Source organism: Cucurbita pepo, chromosome LG11 (assembly GCF_002806865.2).
Source record: "Cucurbita pepo subsp. pepo cultivar mu-cu-16 chromosome LG11, ASM280686v2, whole genome shotgun sequence".
Taxonomy (NCBI): Eukaryota; Viridiplantae; Streptophyta; class Magnoliopsida; order Cucurbitales; family Cucurbitaceae; genus Cucurbita; species Cucurbita pepo.
Genome location: NC_036648.1, coordinates 4,914,503 through 4,928,771, shown reverse-complemented (window position 1 = coordinate 4,928,771; position 14,269 = coordinate 4,914,503). Strand labels below are relative to the sequence as shown.

At 39.2% G+C, this 14,269-nt stretch overlaps 1 protein-coding gene across 1 annotated transcript; it reads left to right on the top strand.

Annotated features, from left to right (window-relative positions):
- The first annotated feature begins 3,492 nt into the window (after nt 1-3,492).
- On the top strand, nt 3,493-4,432 carry LOC111805737 (photosystem I reaction center subunit IV, chloroplastic-like). The gene is made up of 3 exons (XM_023690955.1): nt 3,493-3,819; nt 3,912-3,977; nt 4,228-4,432. The coding sequence occupies exons 1-3, from the start codon at nt 3,568-3,570 to the stop codon at nt 4,330-4,332; spliced, it is 423 nt and encodes a 140-aa protein (XP_023546723.1). The 5' UTR covers nt 3,493-3,567; the 3' UTR covers nt 4,333-4,432.
- The last annotated feature ends 9,837 nt before the right edge of the window (nt 4,433-14,269 follow it).

The window sequence follows — 14,269 nt, the reverse complement described above, 5'->3', positions numbered from 1 at the left end:
TACACGTCGTCGGACACCACAGAATAGAAAAGGGCCCGCATGATATCATGGCGAACATGAATATCGTATTTCATTCTTTCGTAACATAAAGGGGAAGTATCCCGATGCAAATGACATACATATATGCATGAGGTCCCTTAACATACCTAACATGGCATTACATAAGCATTGTTAACATCACATATATGTTTCTTACATTGCATGACATATCACATAACTTACATTATGTGACATATTACATAGCATAAAAGTACATTCCAGTTCCATAAGCATTTCATGACATGACTCGATCAACATTTTCATGGCATATAATACTAGTAGATCAATTATCTTTTCATAGCATAAACATTCAACAGTCAACATCATCCATAACTTTTCATAGCATTAACAATCAACAGTCAACATAATCCATAACTTTTCATAGCGTAGACAGTTTGAGTCAACATAATCCATAACTTTTCATACCGTAAACAGTCATATAATTCATACATCATATAGTCATATCACATAAAATATGGTGCATGCAGGGGCCACAGGGAATGCACCATCATACAACACGTAGTAAGCTAACTACAACAGTAAGGACACTTACCTCGATGGCTTTGTTCCAACGGTTAATTACATGCTATAATAACCACATAAAAATTTAGGGACCTTTCATAACCTACCCTAGCTAAATCTCATGCTATTTATCAAAATAAACTCCCAACACAATTTGTCTTTAACGAGTAGGAACCATATTGACCTTAGATGGTAAAAATAACGGCAGAAACGACTCGGAAGGGCCGAAAACCTATGAATCGATATATTGTGGATACCGAGCCATTATGCCGAACTTCTGAGCCAACACCCGAGCCAACAAGCTGACGAGCGATGGAGCCGAGTTGACCTCGTCCACGTGCGAGTCGAGCTGTGAGTATGCGTGTGAAGCTAGGAAAGCACGTTACAGGCGTGCGTCTGCTGGATCGGTGTTGGGTGAAACGAACGCAGCCCGCGTTCATCTATGGGCAGGGTCTGAGGCCGAATGTGAAACGCGACCCGAATCTGACCCGTCGTCTTCCTTACCCGCCAGACAACAAAACCCTAATCGACAACGCCATCTTCTCCACTTCCGATTTCGACGACGGTCAAGTAGCGCACCTTCTTCGATTCTGACAATTAACCTTCTTCGACGCAACGATCTCGACGTCGATACTTCATTTCTACTCCATTCTTCCTCCAAAACAGCAACCCCAATGTTCTGAGAACTCACCGAGAAACCAGCAAACCAACCCACACGCTTTCCCCTCTAACACTCTCAATTTTCTCGTTCTTTCAGATACCCTCGGACACAGAAGGCGAGTTTGAAGAGCAAAAATCATTTTTTAGGAAAGAGAATGGTTGAACATAGGAATATAAAGGGTCTCATAAGTTTCCATTAAGATAATAACTTTCTTGTCAGAGATTGAGCACCTTTTCTGGCGACAATAAATGAGCATAATATCTTTTCATTTTTTGCAGTAAAATAAAATCTCAAACATAAAATCTAAAAGAAATAAAATTTGAATCCTCACGAGGGTTGTATCAGAAAGATGTTTAAAATGAGAACTAGAGGGACTTCATGCATGTTGTCTGTACATAAGCATCGGCATACTTCCCCTTTATGATGATGAGTGTGGACGCTCATGGTATGATGATGATGGTGATCATGTTGAGCGACATCACAAACGGAGATCATGGCACGTATATAGGGTAGATGCATATTTAAATTTCTAGATTTATGATAGAATAGTTTGTCTTCCATTTCATATGTTTTAAATTATTTTGTATTTGTTTTTATTTCAAATTTTAGCATGACGGTGTTCTCCAGAAAAAAAAAATTATTATTTTTTTATGTTTTTGACATTTATGTTATTTTTAAGAGTATATTCCGCATATGAGTTAAGCATGAGACGTCACTGACCAGTCTCCCGTCTATGTAAGTAGAACTTTAGAATAGTTAAAAAAAAATTGTTTAGGGAAACAAACAAGCAAGAAAAGATGAACAAAAAGAGAGAANTTTGTCTTTAACGAGTAGGAACCATATTGACCTTAGATGGTAAAAATAACGGCAGAAACGACTCGGAAGGGCCGAAAACCTATGAATCGATATATTGTGGATACCGAGCCATTATGCCGAACTTCTGAGCCAACACCCGAGCCAACAAGCTGACGAGCGATGGAGCCGAGTTGACCTCGTCCACGTGCGAGTCGAGCTGTGAGTATGCGTGTGAAGCTAGGAAAGCACGTTACAGGCGTGCGTCTGCTGGATCGGTGTTGGGTGAAACGAACGCAGCCCGCGTTCATCTATGGGCAGGGTCTGAGGCCGAATGTGAAACGCGACCCGAATCTGACCCGTCGTCTTCCTTACCCGCCAGACAACAAAACCCTAATCGACAACGCCATCTTCTCCACTTCCGATTTCGACGACGGTCAAGTAGCGCACCTTCTTCGATTCTGACAATTAACCTTCTTCGACGCAACGATCTCGACGTCGATACTTCATTTCTACTCCATTCTTCCTCCAAAACAGCAACCCCAATGTTCTGAGAACTCACCGAGAAACCAGCAAACCAACCCACACGCTTTCCCCTCTAACACTCTCAATTTTCTCGTTCTTTCAGATACCCTCGGACACAGAAGGCGAGTTTGAAGAGCAAAAATCATTTTTTAGGAAAGAGAATGGTTGAACATAGGAATATAAAGGGTCTCATAAGTTTCCATTAAGATAATAACTTTCTTGTCAGAGATTGAGCACCTTTTCTGGCGACAATAAATGAGCATAATATCTTTTCATTTTTTGCAGTAAAATAAAATCTCAAACATAAAATCTAAAAGAAATAAAATTTGAATCCTCACGAGGGTTGTATCAGAAAGATGTTTAAAATGAGAACTAGAGGGACTTCATGCATGTTGTCTGTACATAAGCATCGGCATACTTCCCCTTTATGATGATGAGTGTGGACGCTCATGGTATGATGATGATGGTGATCATGTTGAGCGACATCACAAACGGAGATCATGGCACGTATATAGGGTAGATGCATATTTAAATTTCTAGATTTATGATAGAATAGTTTGTCTTCCATTTCATATGTTTTAAATTATTTTGTATTTGTTTTTATTTCAAATTTTAGCATGACGGTGTTCTCCAGAAAAAAAAAATTATTATTTTTTTATGTTTTTGACATTTATGTTATTTTTAAGAGTATATTCCGCATATGAGTTAAGCATGAGACGTCACTGACCAGTCTCCCGTCTATGTAAGTAGAACTTTAGAATAGTTAAAAAAAAATTGTTTAGGGAAACAAACAAGCAAGAAAAGATGAACAAAAAGAGAGAAAATATCAAGATAGGCTATCCCTTGGGATATGGATATGGTGTCTACATGGCAACACTCAATTGGTTGAAACCCAACAGCCAACTTTTCCATAGGCTCAGAAAATAACCCATATAACAACGTATTCTTTCTCCTTCAATCTGTGATGTTATCATTATTCAAAGCATTGATACTCAAACCCCAAAGCTGCTTTGAGCCAGACAAAGGCCATGGCTGCCTCTAACCTTTCATGCATAGCTTCTGGAGTGCTCATTCCATCTCCACCCACCATATCATCATCCTCCTCTTTTAGGTTATCTTCTTTCGCCATCTTCCCCAACAATTCTAGATCATCTAGATTCGTTATCCGTGCCACCGTCGACGAAGCTTCTCCCCCAACCCCTGCTGCTCCCACCACCGCCGCGGCCACCGAAGAGCCCAAGCCTAAGCCTCCCCCTATTGGTCCTAAAAGAGGTGCCAAGGTGTGTGAGAACTTTTTGTTCCAAACTTTGAAAGATTCGAACTTCTAGTCTATAATAATTTGACTAAAAAATATTATCATGTATTTGAATAGGTAAAGATTCTAAGGAAAGAATCCTACTGGTTCAAAGATGTTGGATTGGTTGTAACAGTTGACCAGGTTTGACCCTTGAACTTTTGTTCATTTATGATTTTTCTTTCTCGGTGTGTGCAAATAGAAACTTTTTAGTTATATTAATTATGAGATTGATCGTTCGAAATTGATTTCTCGAAAAATTAGATGCTTTTTCTAAATACCTTTTTTGGAATTTTGATTTTATCGTATTTTTTTGTATAAAATTGAAATTTATTGAACATTAGTTGAGCTTATATTACAGTCGATTTGTGTATGATGGTGCTTCATTTTGCAGGACCCGAACACTCGATATCCCGTTGTAGTTAGATTTAGCAAAGTAAATTATGCAAGTGTATCAACAAACAACTATGCACTTGATGAGATTAAGGAAGTTGCTTAAGCTTTGAATGTGCTTGTGTATTTTTTGAGTTAAATGTTTGTATAATACTTTCAATTTCAATCTATTTCCCCTCTCCCCATGAGTGTGTTTCCACCCATAATTTCTCTTCCTTAGATTTTTTTTATGCTTAGTTGGGAGTTGAACGGTATATGAATTGGGTTAAAGAAATCTTTTAGACCGAAATTTGGGGTTAGTTAAGTCGGTGACCAGATCAACCCAAATAGAGTTCACAATCCAACCCAACCCTCTATTTTCATGGATTGAGTTGGGTTATCCAGTTTTTTGTCAATTATTTAAAGAAAAAATCTACATACATGTTAGATCAATAACTAAAATCTTATAAAATAACTCAAATATCAAACTTTTACGAGTAACAACTCATCACTAATATCGGTTACAACTATCAAATATAATCTTAAAAATTGGGTTGGGTTAGGTTGGATTGTAACTCTATTTTTGAGTTGGTCAAGTTGATTCCGGCAAAAAATGTCAACGAGTGAACTTACCCAAATTTTTACTTTTTAAATTTCAACCCCATCCAGACAGACGGACAAAAAAAAAAAAAAAAAAAAAAAAAANCCCATGATTAAGTTGATAAAAAAATTATGAGAAAGCACCAATATTTGGTAGGATTCACCAAGCTTCCCTCATCATCATTTTCGAGCTATAACTTTCAATAACGATGAGTGCTGTACTTCCATGACTTCTTGTTACACTGCATGCTCTTGCGAGTACTTCAAGAAATCAAGGCTCTTCAAGTTTTTGTCCAATCATATATTCCACACCCTCGGTGCTTATCCTAAATCATAAAGGGTCTTACACTTTGCGCTCTTCGATTTTGATGACGGAATCTTCGAGTTGGGCAACACACACTTTCTTATTGAAGTCCATTTAGAAATATCTATTTGACATCCATGTGATGAATCTCCCATAGGTGTTGAGCCGTAAGGGCAAGAACCAATCTCATAATGTTGGATCTAGCGACTAGCACGAAGACCTCCTCAAAATCAACTATTTGTTGTTACACATACATGTTCACTACGACCCTTACTTTGTGCTTGATGATATTCCCTTCGCTATCCTTCTTGAAATTAAATACCCACTTCAAATTGATGGGCTTGTGATTAGATAATAAGTTTGTGAGTGACCTCGTCTTCTTCTTCTTCTTGATAGCTTCAAACTCCTTTAACATGACCTCCCACCATGTCATCTCAGTTGCTATCTCACGGTATGTTGTTGACTCCTCAGCAACGAGCAACTATAGCTCGTAGGAATCCAATTTTTTTTTGGGTGAATTTGCATGAATTTTTGTGAGAGAACGAAATTTCTTTGGACCACGATCCTTTTATGCTTCCACTTAAGCTTCCTTGTTTTTGGAGAACTCATCATGTCTTCCTGGTTACCGTGAATGAAAATGTGGGCTTGTTGATATGATGTCGCTGTACTTTCTAGATTTGTCATGTCTCCCTCGTCTTCTAAAGTTGTGAACTTCACAATAATCTATATGTTCTTACCGATGCTACATCAATCTTACTTCTTCTTTTTTTCAATAACGATGTCTCTACTAACATAAATTTTTCCCCATCAAGAACCTATGTGTATCTATTCATACATGTACTATACATGTATCTATACATGTACAAGTGACCCTTCAACACAAGTATCTACAAGTGGCCCTTGAACACATGTATCTATTCATACATGTATCTACAAGTGACCCTTGAACACATGTATCTATTCATACATGTATCTACAAGTGACCCTTTAACACATGTATCTATCCATATATGTATCTACAAGGGACCTTTCAACCCCCTCCCTTAAACTGAATTCTGCATAAATCAGTTTAGGACTTCACTTCATCTTCTTGAACTACATCTTGGATTCTGCACATCCCCATCTNTGGACATGCTACTCGTGCAAATACCTCTTTATAATTAACTTCATCCTTCTCCTTGTATTCTTTTGCAACTAGTCATGTCTTGTACTTATTCTCCTCACCATGTTCATTCAACTTGGTTTTGAAAACTCATTTACTCCCATTGTTTTATGCCCTTTAGGAAGATTAGTGAGCTCCCAAGTCTTATTCTTCTCTACGGATTTGATTTCACGGTCCATGGCTTCTCTCCATTTCTTCTCCTTTACGGCTTCTTCATAGACAATTGGATCACTATCCATAAAGAATGCAGAATAAGCACTATCACTTGAGTCATAGTCCATCTCATAATCAATCATCCAAGTTGGTCTCCTTCTTGTTCTTGGATTTCTTTGACTGTGATCATGATCTTCTTCTACTGGATCTTCTTGTTGAGCTTGTGATGAGCTCTCTCCAAGCTCATAGTGAGGCTGAATAGGGGCTTTAGCTTGTTCTTCTTCCAGATCTACAGTAATCTGCTGATTCACAGTGATATTTTCTTCCCATGTCCAAGTCTTCTTTTCATCAAAGATTACATTGCGGCTTACCACCACCTTCTTTGTCAAAGGATCATAGAGCTTGTATGCCTTAGAAGTATCGCTTACTCCAAGGAACACACATTTCAAACTCTTGTCCTCAAGTTTCTTCCTTTTCTCGTCAGGAATGTGTGCATATGCTATGCACCTAAAGATTCTAAAGTGGTCTACCGCAGGCTTCCTTCCCCTCCAAGCTTCTTGTGGAGTCATATCTCTAATCAAGAAAGTAGGGCTCCGACTGAGAATGTGACCGGACCACACAACAGCTTCTGGCCAGACTTCCTTCGGAACTTCTCCTTTATTTAGTAAACTTTGAACCATGTTGAGAATGGTTCTATTCCCTTTCGGCCACACCATTTTCTTGTGGTGTATATGTTGCTGTCAACTGCCTCCTTATGCTTTCTCTTCACAAAATTTCATGAACTCGCGAGAGCAAAACTTTCCACCTCTGTCAGTTCTTAAAACTTCACTCTTCTTCCAGTTTCAGTCTTCATAGTAGCACAAAATTTCTTGAAGCAATCAAAGGCTTCTGATTTGGCGTGCAAGAAATAAGTCCATGTTTTTCTACTTAAATCATCCATGAGGGTCATGAAATATTTCTTGTAACCATTTGATGCTGGAGAGATCAGACCACGTATGTCTAAATGAATCAACTCATAAATTGCTCGAGCTTTTCTTGATTTTCCGGATGGAAAAGAATTTCTTTCATGCTTTGCTACTACACAGCTCTCGCAAATTAATGTTGGAGTGATGTCTGGCAACCCAGTCACCATCTTCTTTGAAGACAACGTCGTGTAGATGACCATACCTAAAATGTCAANAAAAAAAAATTGAGTTCAATATATAGTGCCTTCTTTACATGAATCATGCAGGAAATGAAATCGAACATCGATGTGCTTACTTCTTTCGTACAACACAGAATTTTTAGACAACTTAATAGTTGACATATTATCACAATATATAATCGTCGTACCTGGTTGCTTCTGATTAAGAATTTCAAGCATCTTTCTTAACCAAATTGCTTGGCACGAGCATGCTGCTGCTACCGCAAAGTCTGCTTCTGTAATTGAGAGTGTTACAATAGGTTGCTTCTTTGAAGACCAGCAAATATAGCTCCTGAACTCATCATGAAAATACTTCCTGAAGTACTTTTACGGTCATCTATATCACCTGCATATTCGCTATTTATATGGCTAACCATCTTCGAATCATCTCCTTTCTTGTAGAATACCTCAAAATCAAAAGTTCCCTTCACATTACGAACTATCATTCTTGCTACATTGAGATGTTTTTCCATTGGATGCTCCATGTAGCGACTTATCATACTAACTGCATACATGATGTCTGGTCTTGTTGAAGTTAAGTACATCAAACTTCCCACAATTTGCTTCAAGTACCTATTATCAACCTCTCGCCTTTCAATATCCTTGTGTAACTTCAAACCCAATTCTGATGAAGTTCCAAATGTGCGCTCATCCATTTTAAATCTTTCAAGTAACTCTCATCCATTTTAAATGTGCGGCAGTTTGAGTAACTTCAAGTCCAAGAAAATATCTCATCAAACCAAGATCTGTCATTTCAAATTCCTTCATCATGCTCTTCTTAAAAAGTTCAAATATTTCTTCATTATTGCTAACAAATATTAAATCATTAACATATAAGCAAATAATGAGAATGTTACCTCCCTTTTCGGTTTTCACATACAACGTATATTCATATGGGCATTTAGTGAATCCCTTCTTTTCAAAATGAGAATCAATGCGACTGTACCATGCTCTCGGAGCTTGCTTCAAACCATGCAAAGCTTTCTTCAACTTGTACACATTTTCCTCTTTACCTTTTTGAACAAAACCTTTTGGTTGCTCCACATATACCTCTTCTTGAAGCTCTCCATGTAAGAAGGCCGATTTCACATCAAGTTGATAAATAAGCCATGATTTCTGTGCTGCAATAGAAATTATAAGCCTTATAGTATCTGGACATGCTACTCGTGCAAATACCTCTTTATAATTAACTTCATCCTTCTCCTTGTATTCTTTTGCAACTAGTCATGTCTTGTACTTATTCTCCTCACCATGTTCATTCAACTTGGTTTTGAAAACTCATTTACTCCCATTGTTTTATGCCCTTTAGGAAGATTAGTGAGCTCCCAAGTCTTATTCTTCTCTACGGATTTGATTTCACGGTCCATGGCTTCTCTCCATTTCTTCTCCTTTACGGCTTCTTCATAGACAATTGGATCACTATCCATAAAGAATGCAGAATAAGCACTATCACTTGAGTCATAGTCCATCTCATAATCAATCATCCAAGTTGGTCTCCTTCTTGTTCTTGGATTTCTTTGACTGTGATCATGATCTTCTTCTACTGGATCTTCTTGTTGAGCTTGTGATGAGCTCTCTCCAAGCTCATAGTGAGGCTGAATAGGGGCTTTAGCTTGTTCTTCTTCCAGATCTACAGTAATCTGCTGATTCACAGTGATATTTTCTTCCCATGTCCAAGTCTTCTTTTCATCAAAGATTACATTGCGGCTTACCACCACCTTCTTTGTCAAAGGATCATAGAGCTTGTATGCCTTAGAAGTATCGCTTACTCCAAGGAACACACATTTCAAACTCTTGTCCTCAAGTTTCTTCCTTTTCTCGTCAGGAATGTGTGCATATGCTATGCACCTAAAGATTCTAAAGTGGTCTACCGCAGGCTTCCTTCCCCTCCAAGCTTCTTGTGGAGTCATATCTCTAATCAAGAAAGTAGGGCTCCGACTGAGAATGTGACCGGACCACACAACAGCTTCTGGCCAGACTTCCTTCGGAACTTCTCCTTTATTTAGTAAACTTTGAACCATGTTGAGAATGGTTCTATTCCCTTTCGGCCACACCATTTTCTTGTGGTGTATATGTTGCTGTCAACTGCCTCCTTATGCTTTCTCTTCACAAAATTTCATGAACTCGCGAGAGCAAAACTTTCCACCTCTGTCAGTTCTTAAAACTTCACTCTTCTTCCAGTTTCAGTCTTCATAGTAGCACAAAATTTCTTGAAGCAATCAAAGGCTTCTGATTTGGCGTGCAAGAAATAAGTCCATGTTTTTCTACTTAAATCATCCATGAGGGTCATGAAATATTTCTTGTAACCATTTGATGCTGGAGAGATCAGACCACGTATGTCTAAATGAATCAACTCATAAATTGCTCGAGCTTTTCTTGATTTTCCGGATGGAAAAGAATTTCTTTCATGCTTTGCTACTACACAGCTCTCGCAAATTAATGTTGGAGTGATGTCTGGCAACCCAGTCACCATCTTCTTTGAAGACAACGTCGTGTAGATGACCATACCTAAAATGTCAAAGCCAATTGGTATCTTCTTTCTTCACCATCAAACTTCTGGCAACGATANTAATGTTGGAGTGATGTCTGGCAACCCAGTCACCATCTTCTTTGAAGACAACGTCGTGTAGATGACCATACCTAAAATGTCAAAGCCAATTGGTATCTTCTTTCTTCACCATCAAACTTCTGGCAACGATATTTAACGTCAATGTATATAAGCGGTTTGTAGTCATCTGCATCTTAGCAATTGATCCTTTTATGGAGTCATAAATCACACATTCATTATTTTGGAATGTGTTCACATACCCCTTTTCTTGCAATTGGCCGATACTAAGCAAGTTGGCCTTCAAATCGAAAATGTAAAACACATTAGAAATTGACTCTACGAAGCCATTTCTAGTCTTGATATCTACGGTTTCTTTCCCCATTACTTGGACGGTTGCATTGTTGCCAAGACAAACAGTATTTCTTGCAATTGGCCGATACTAAGCAAGTTGGCCTTCAAATCGGGATGTAAAACACATTAGAAATCGACTCTACGAAGTCATTTCTAGTCTTGATATCTACGGTTTATTTCCCCATCACTTGGATGGTTGCATTGTTGCCAAGACAAACAGTAGTACGACATTTTCATTCAGAGTTGAGAAGAATTTCTTACAACCTATCATATGGTTGTTGCATCCAGAGTCTACAACCCACCCACATTGATCTGCAACCTTCATGACATGGAATGACATTAACAATGTTTCTTCTCCTCTTTTCTCCACAAAGTTGGATTGATCTCTTTTCTTCTTTTTGGAGCCTGGTATAACATTCATTCTTCTAATGTCCAAGGCGTTCACATCTGTAGCATGTTAGATAAAAGCTATGGTTGTTCCTTATTTAGGTTATTCACACGTTTCCTTAAACTTAGTTAGTTGTTTTTTTGGTTTTTGGATATCTAAATTAACGCTCCCCGTATAATGGAAAATCGTATTTTTTGCTGGCCATTTGGGCCAACTTTGTGCGCTGTGCCGTGCTAATTTTAGGATAGGATGGTTATTTAAATATGTCAACGGAATGAAAATAACAATTCATCAAGTCTTCAGCCCATACTTTCTCTCTCTATTAGTCTTCCGTTATTTTTTTTCTTCCAACAAATTTCCTTTGGCCGTTTTTATTTCGCCGACGATTTCCTCGCGATTGTCAGAAGTCAACAAGTGGTATCAGAGCCTGGTTTACTCCACCAGTGGTATATCATTGCAGAGGAGCATACTTTATCAAAAGTTAAGTTCAATAGCTCAAGTGGTTAGAGCGTCGACCTAACAACACAGGTTTCAGGTTCAAGTAGAAAAAAATGCAAAGCGCAAAAATACACACATCGCATGGGGTTCATCTCGAGCATGTTTGCTCACTCACTCCTCCACACCGCCGGCGAGTGTCGGCTTCTCCATCACCACCATTATGAGGCCGACGCCGCGAAAACGAACCTCGAGCTGTCGTCGAGCGAGAGTGATAAGGGAGAAGACCACCTCCTTGCAGTTACTCGATGCTGATCAACTACAACGAGTGGTGGAGGTAATCGACGACGGCGTAACTGCTCCTCCAAGCAACTATTCCCTATATACACATATTTAATGAATTTTTTTATTTATTTTGAGTATACGGATTCCGTTGAAGATACATTTTCATAAGTTTGGGACTATTATTCAAAAGGTCCACAAAAGTTCAAATAATGTATGTATATTGAACTTTTTTGAGGCAATTATAGATTTAGGCAATTCTGGTTGATAAATAAAAATATATTTTAATGTTTTTTCTTTTCCCTTAGTTTAGCCAATTTCTCATGAAAAGTAAGAAGGGGTAAAGTAACTTTCTGTTTATTTTTTTTTAAATGGAAGTTTTCTTCTTGCGCATGCACCGGCTGAGGAGCCAATTCAACTGAAGGAGGAGCGAGTGCTTGCTCAGATTGGCGAGAGGGGCAAGTAGCATGAGCACCGGCGATGGGTCCTCGACACAGGGGCAACAAACCAATTCAACTGAAGGAGGAGCGAGTGCTCGCTCAGATTGGCGAGAGGGGCAAGTAGCATGAGCACCGGCGATGGGTCCTCGACACAGGGGCAACAAACCATATGACGAGGCTAGATCTGCGTTCTTCGAGCTCGACTCAGGGATTCGCAGGACGATGAAATTCAGCGACGACTTCGTCGTCAAGATCAAAGGGCGCGGCACCATCCTGCTCGTCAGCAAGAGAGGCGAGTACCGCAAGCTGACCGGCGTCAACTTCATCCCAAGGCTTAAGGCATCCTTGTGAGCGTGGGTCAACTCAATGAGGCCGACTTTTTGAGGCAATTATAGATGGTAGGAGGCAATTCTGATTGGTCAATAAAAATATAGTTTAATACTATTTTTTTTTTCCCTTAGTTTAGCCAATTTCTCATGAAAAGTAGAAAGGGGTAAAGTAACTTTTTGTTTATTGTTTTTTAAATGGAAGTTTCCTTCTTCCGCATGCATCGGCTGGGGAGCCAATTCAACGAAAGGAGGAGCGAGTGTTCTCTCAGATTGGCGAGAGGGGCGAGTAGCATGAGCACCAGCAATGAGTCCTCGACACAGGGGTAACAAACCATATGACCCGGGCTAGATCCGCATTCTTCGAGCTCGACTCGAGGATTCGCAGGACGGTGAAATTCGGCGACGGCTCCGTTGTCGAGATCGAAGGGCGTGGCACCATCCTGTTCGTCAACAAGGGAGGTGAGCACCGCAAGCTGACCAGCGTCAACTTCATCCCAAGGCTCAAGGCTAACCTTGTGAGACTGGGTTAACTCGATGAGACCGACTACTTCATTTTCATCGAGCGCAGGCTACTCAAAATCTGTGATGATTGACGACGGTTGCTCACGCAAGTTCGGCGCCCGACAAACCATCTTTACCTCCTGGAGTTGGAGATAGAGAAACCGGTCAGCCTCTCGGCCAAGACCGAATAAGTAGTATGGAGGTGGCACGCAAGGTACGGGCACCTGAATAAGTAAACCAGGCTCTGATACCACCATATCAAAGAACTCCTTTAATATATATATAGGTAAGTTGGGACATTCCCCAACACCATTCATTATCCAAAAGTCATGTACTTAATTAATTATGAACTAATGAACCTACCTGTATCTACAAGTGACCCTTCAACAAAGAAACCTACGAGTCCAAGTAGGGGGAAGAAACCTACGAAGTCAAAAGGGTCACATCAACTCGATTCCAAGAGCGAACACCGATCCACAAAGCAGCCCAAATGCCCATGATGCAAGCGTACTGCCAACCTAGGAGCGTGAGGCCCACAAGCCCACCTACGCAAGCCCATGGTTGATGTGTGGTTAAAGCTGCTTCCAGATGTCAACTCGCTTGGTGGCTCCAACCTACTCATTTCGACTTGGCTACTCGATATTGGGAATGCATCGAATGACATAGGTGAAATTAGATCTTGTCAAGGTTTAGTTAAGTGTTGTTCACTTAAAAAGAGTTTAAGAGCACCAAGTTGAGCATGAAGTTGTAAGTGAATTTATTGTTGAAATGTTTACATGCTCGGTTGGAAAACATGGTTCAATGCATGATTCGCATGTACCATATGACCTCATCTATGTGTTATTATTTCATGTACCATATGACCTCATCTATGTGTTATTATTTATGTTATGATGTTTGAATAAACTATGTGATGCATGTACTTCTGTTTATGTTTGTTTATGTTTGATCATGACTGCTATGTCGATATGATCATGTTTATGCTTTGTTAGACAACATGATATATCATATCTGATAAGTATGAGTGAAATATTATGAATATGTGAGTATGTTTCATTAGAATTTATTTCATTATAAGTATAGAAGTCTTATGTGCATCATCTCATTAAACTATGATTTTTAATGTCGGGTCTCATGCATGTTGTATATAATATGAGCATAGATTACTTCTACAACAAATGATGTATGGACACGCACATCACGTTCTTACTTACATTCCTTCCCTTTTCCGTTGGTTTTTGGTCGCGCAAGCGTGCGCTAGTCCATAGTTAGGTTTAAGGGGTACGTTGATGAGCTCACCTAGTGAGTTCATGCATATATGTGTGTAACGCCACCCAAAAAAAAAAAAAAAAAAAAAAAAAAAAAAAAAAAAAAAAAAAAAAAAAAAA

Excerpts from the sequence above, each read along its gene's own strand:
- LOC111805737 (XM_023690955.1), top strand. The coding sequence starts at position 3,568 with ATGGCTGCCTCTAACCTTTCATGCATAGCTTCTGGAGTGCTCATTCCA. Across the intron at positions 3,820-3,911 it reads GTCCTAAAAGAGGTGCCAAG|GTAAAGATTCTAAGGAAAGA; the intron begins GTGTGTGAGAAC and ends GTATTTGAATAG. Across the intron at positions 3,978-4,227 it reads TGGTTGTAACAGTTGACCAG|GACCCGAACACTCGATATCC; the intron begins GTTTGACCCTTG and ends TTCATTTTGCAG.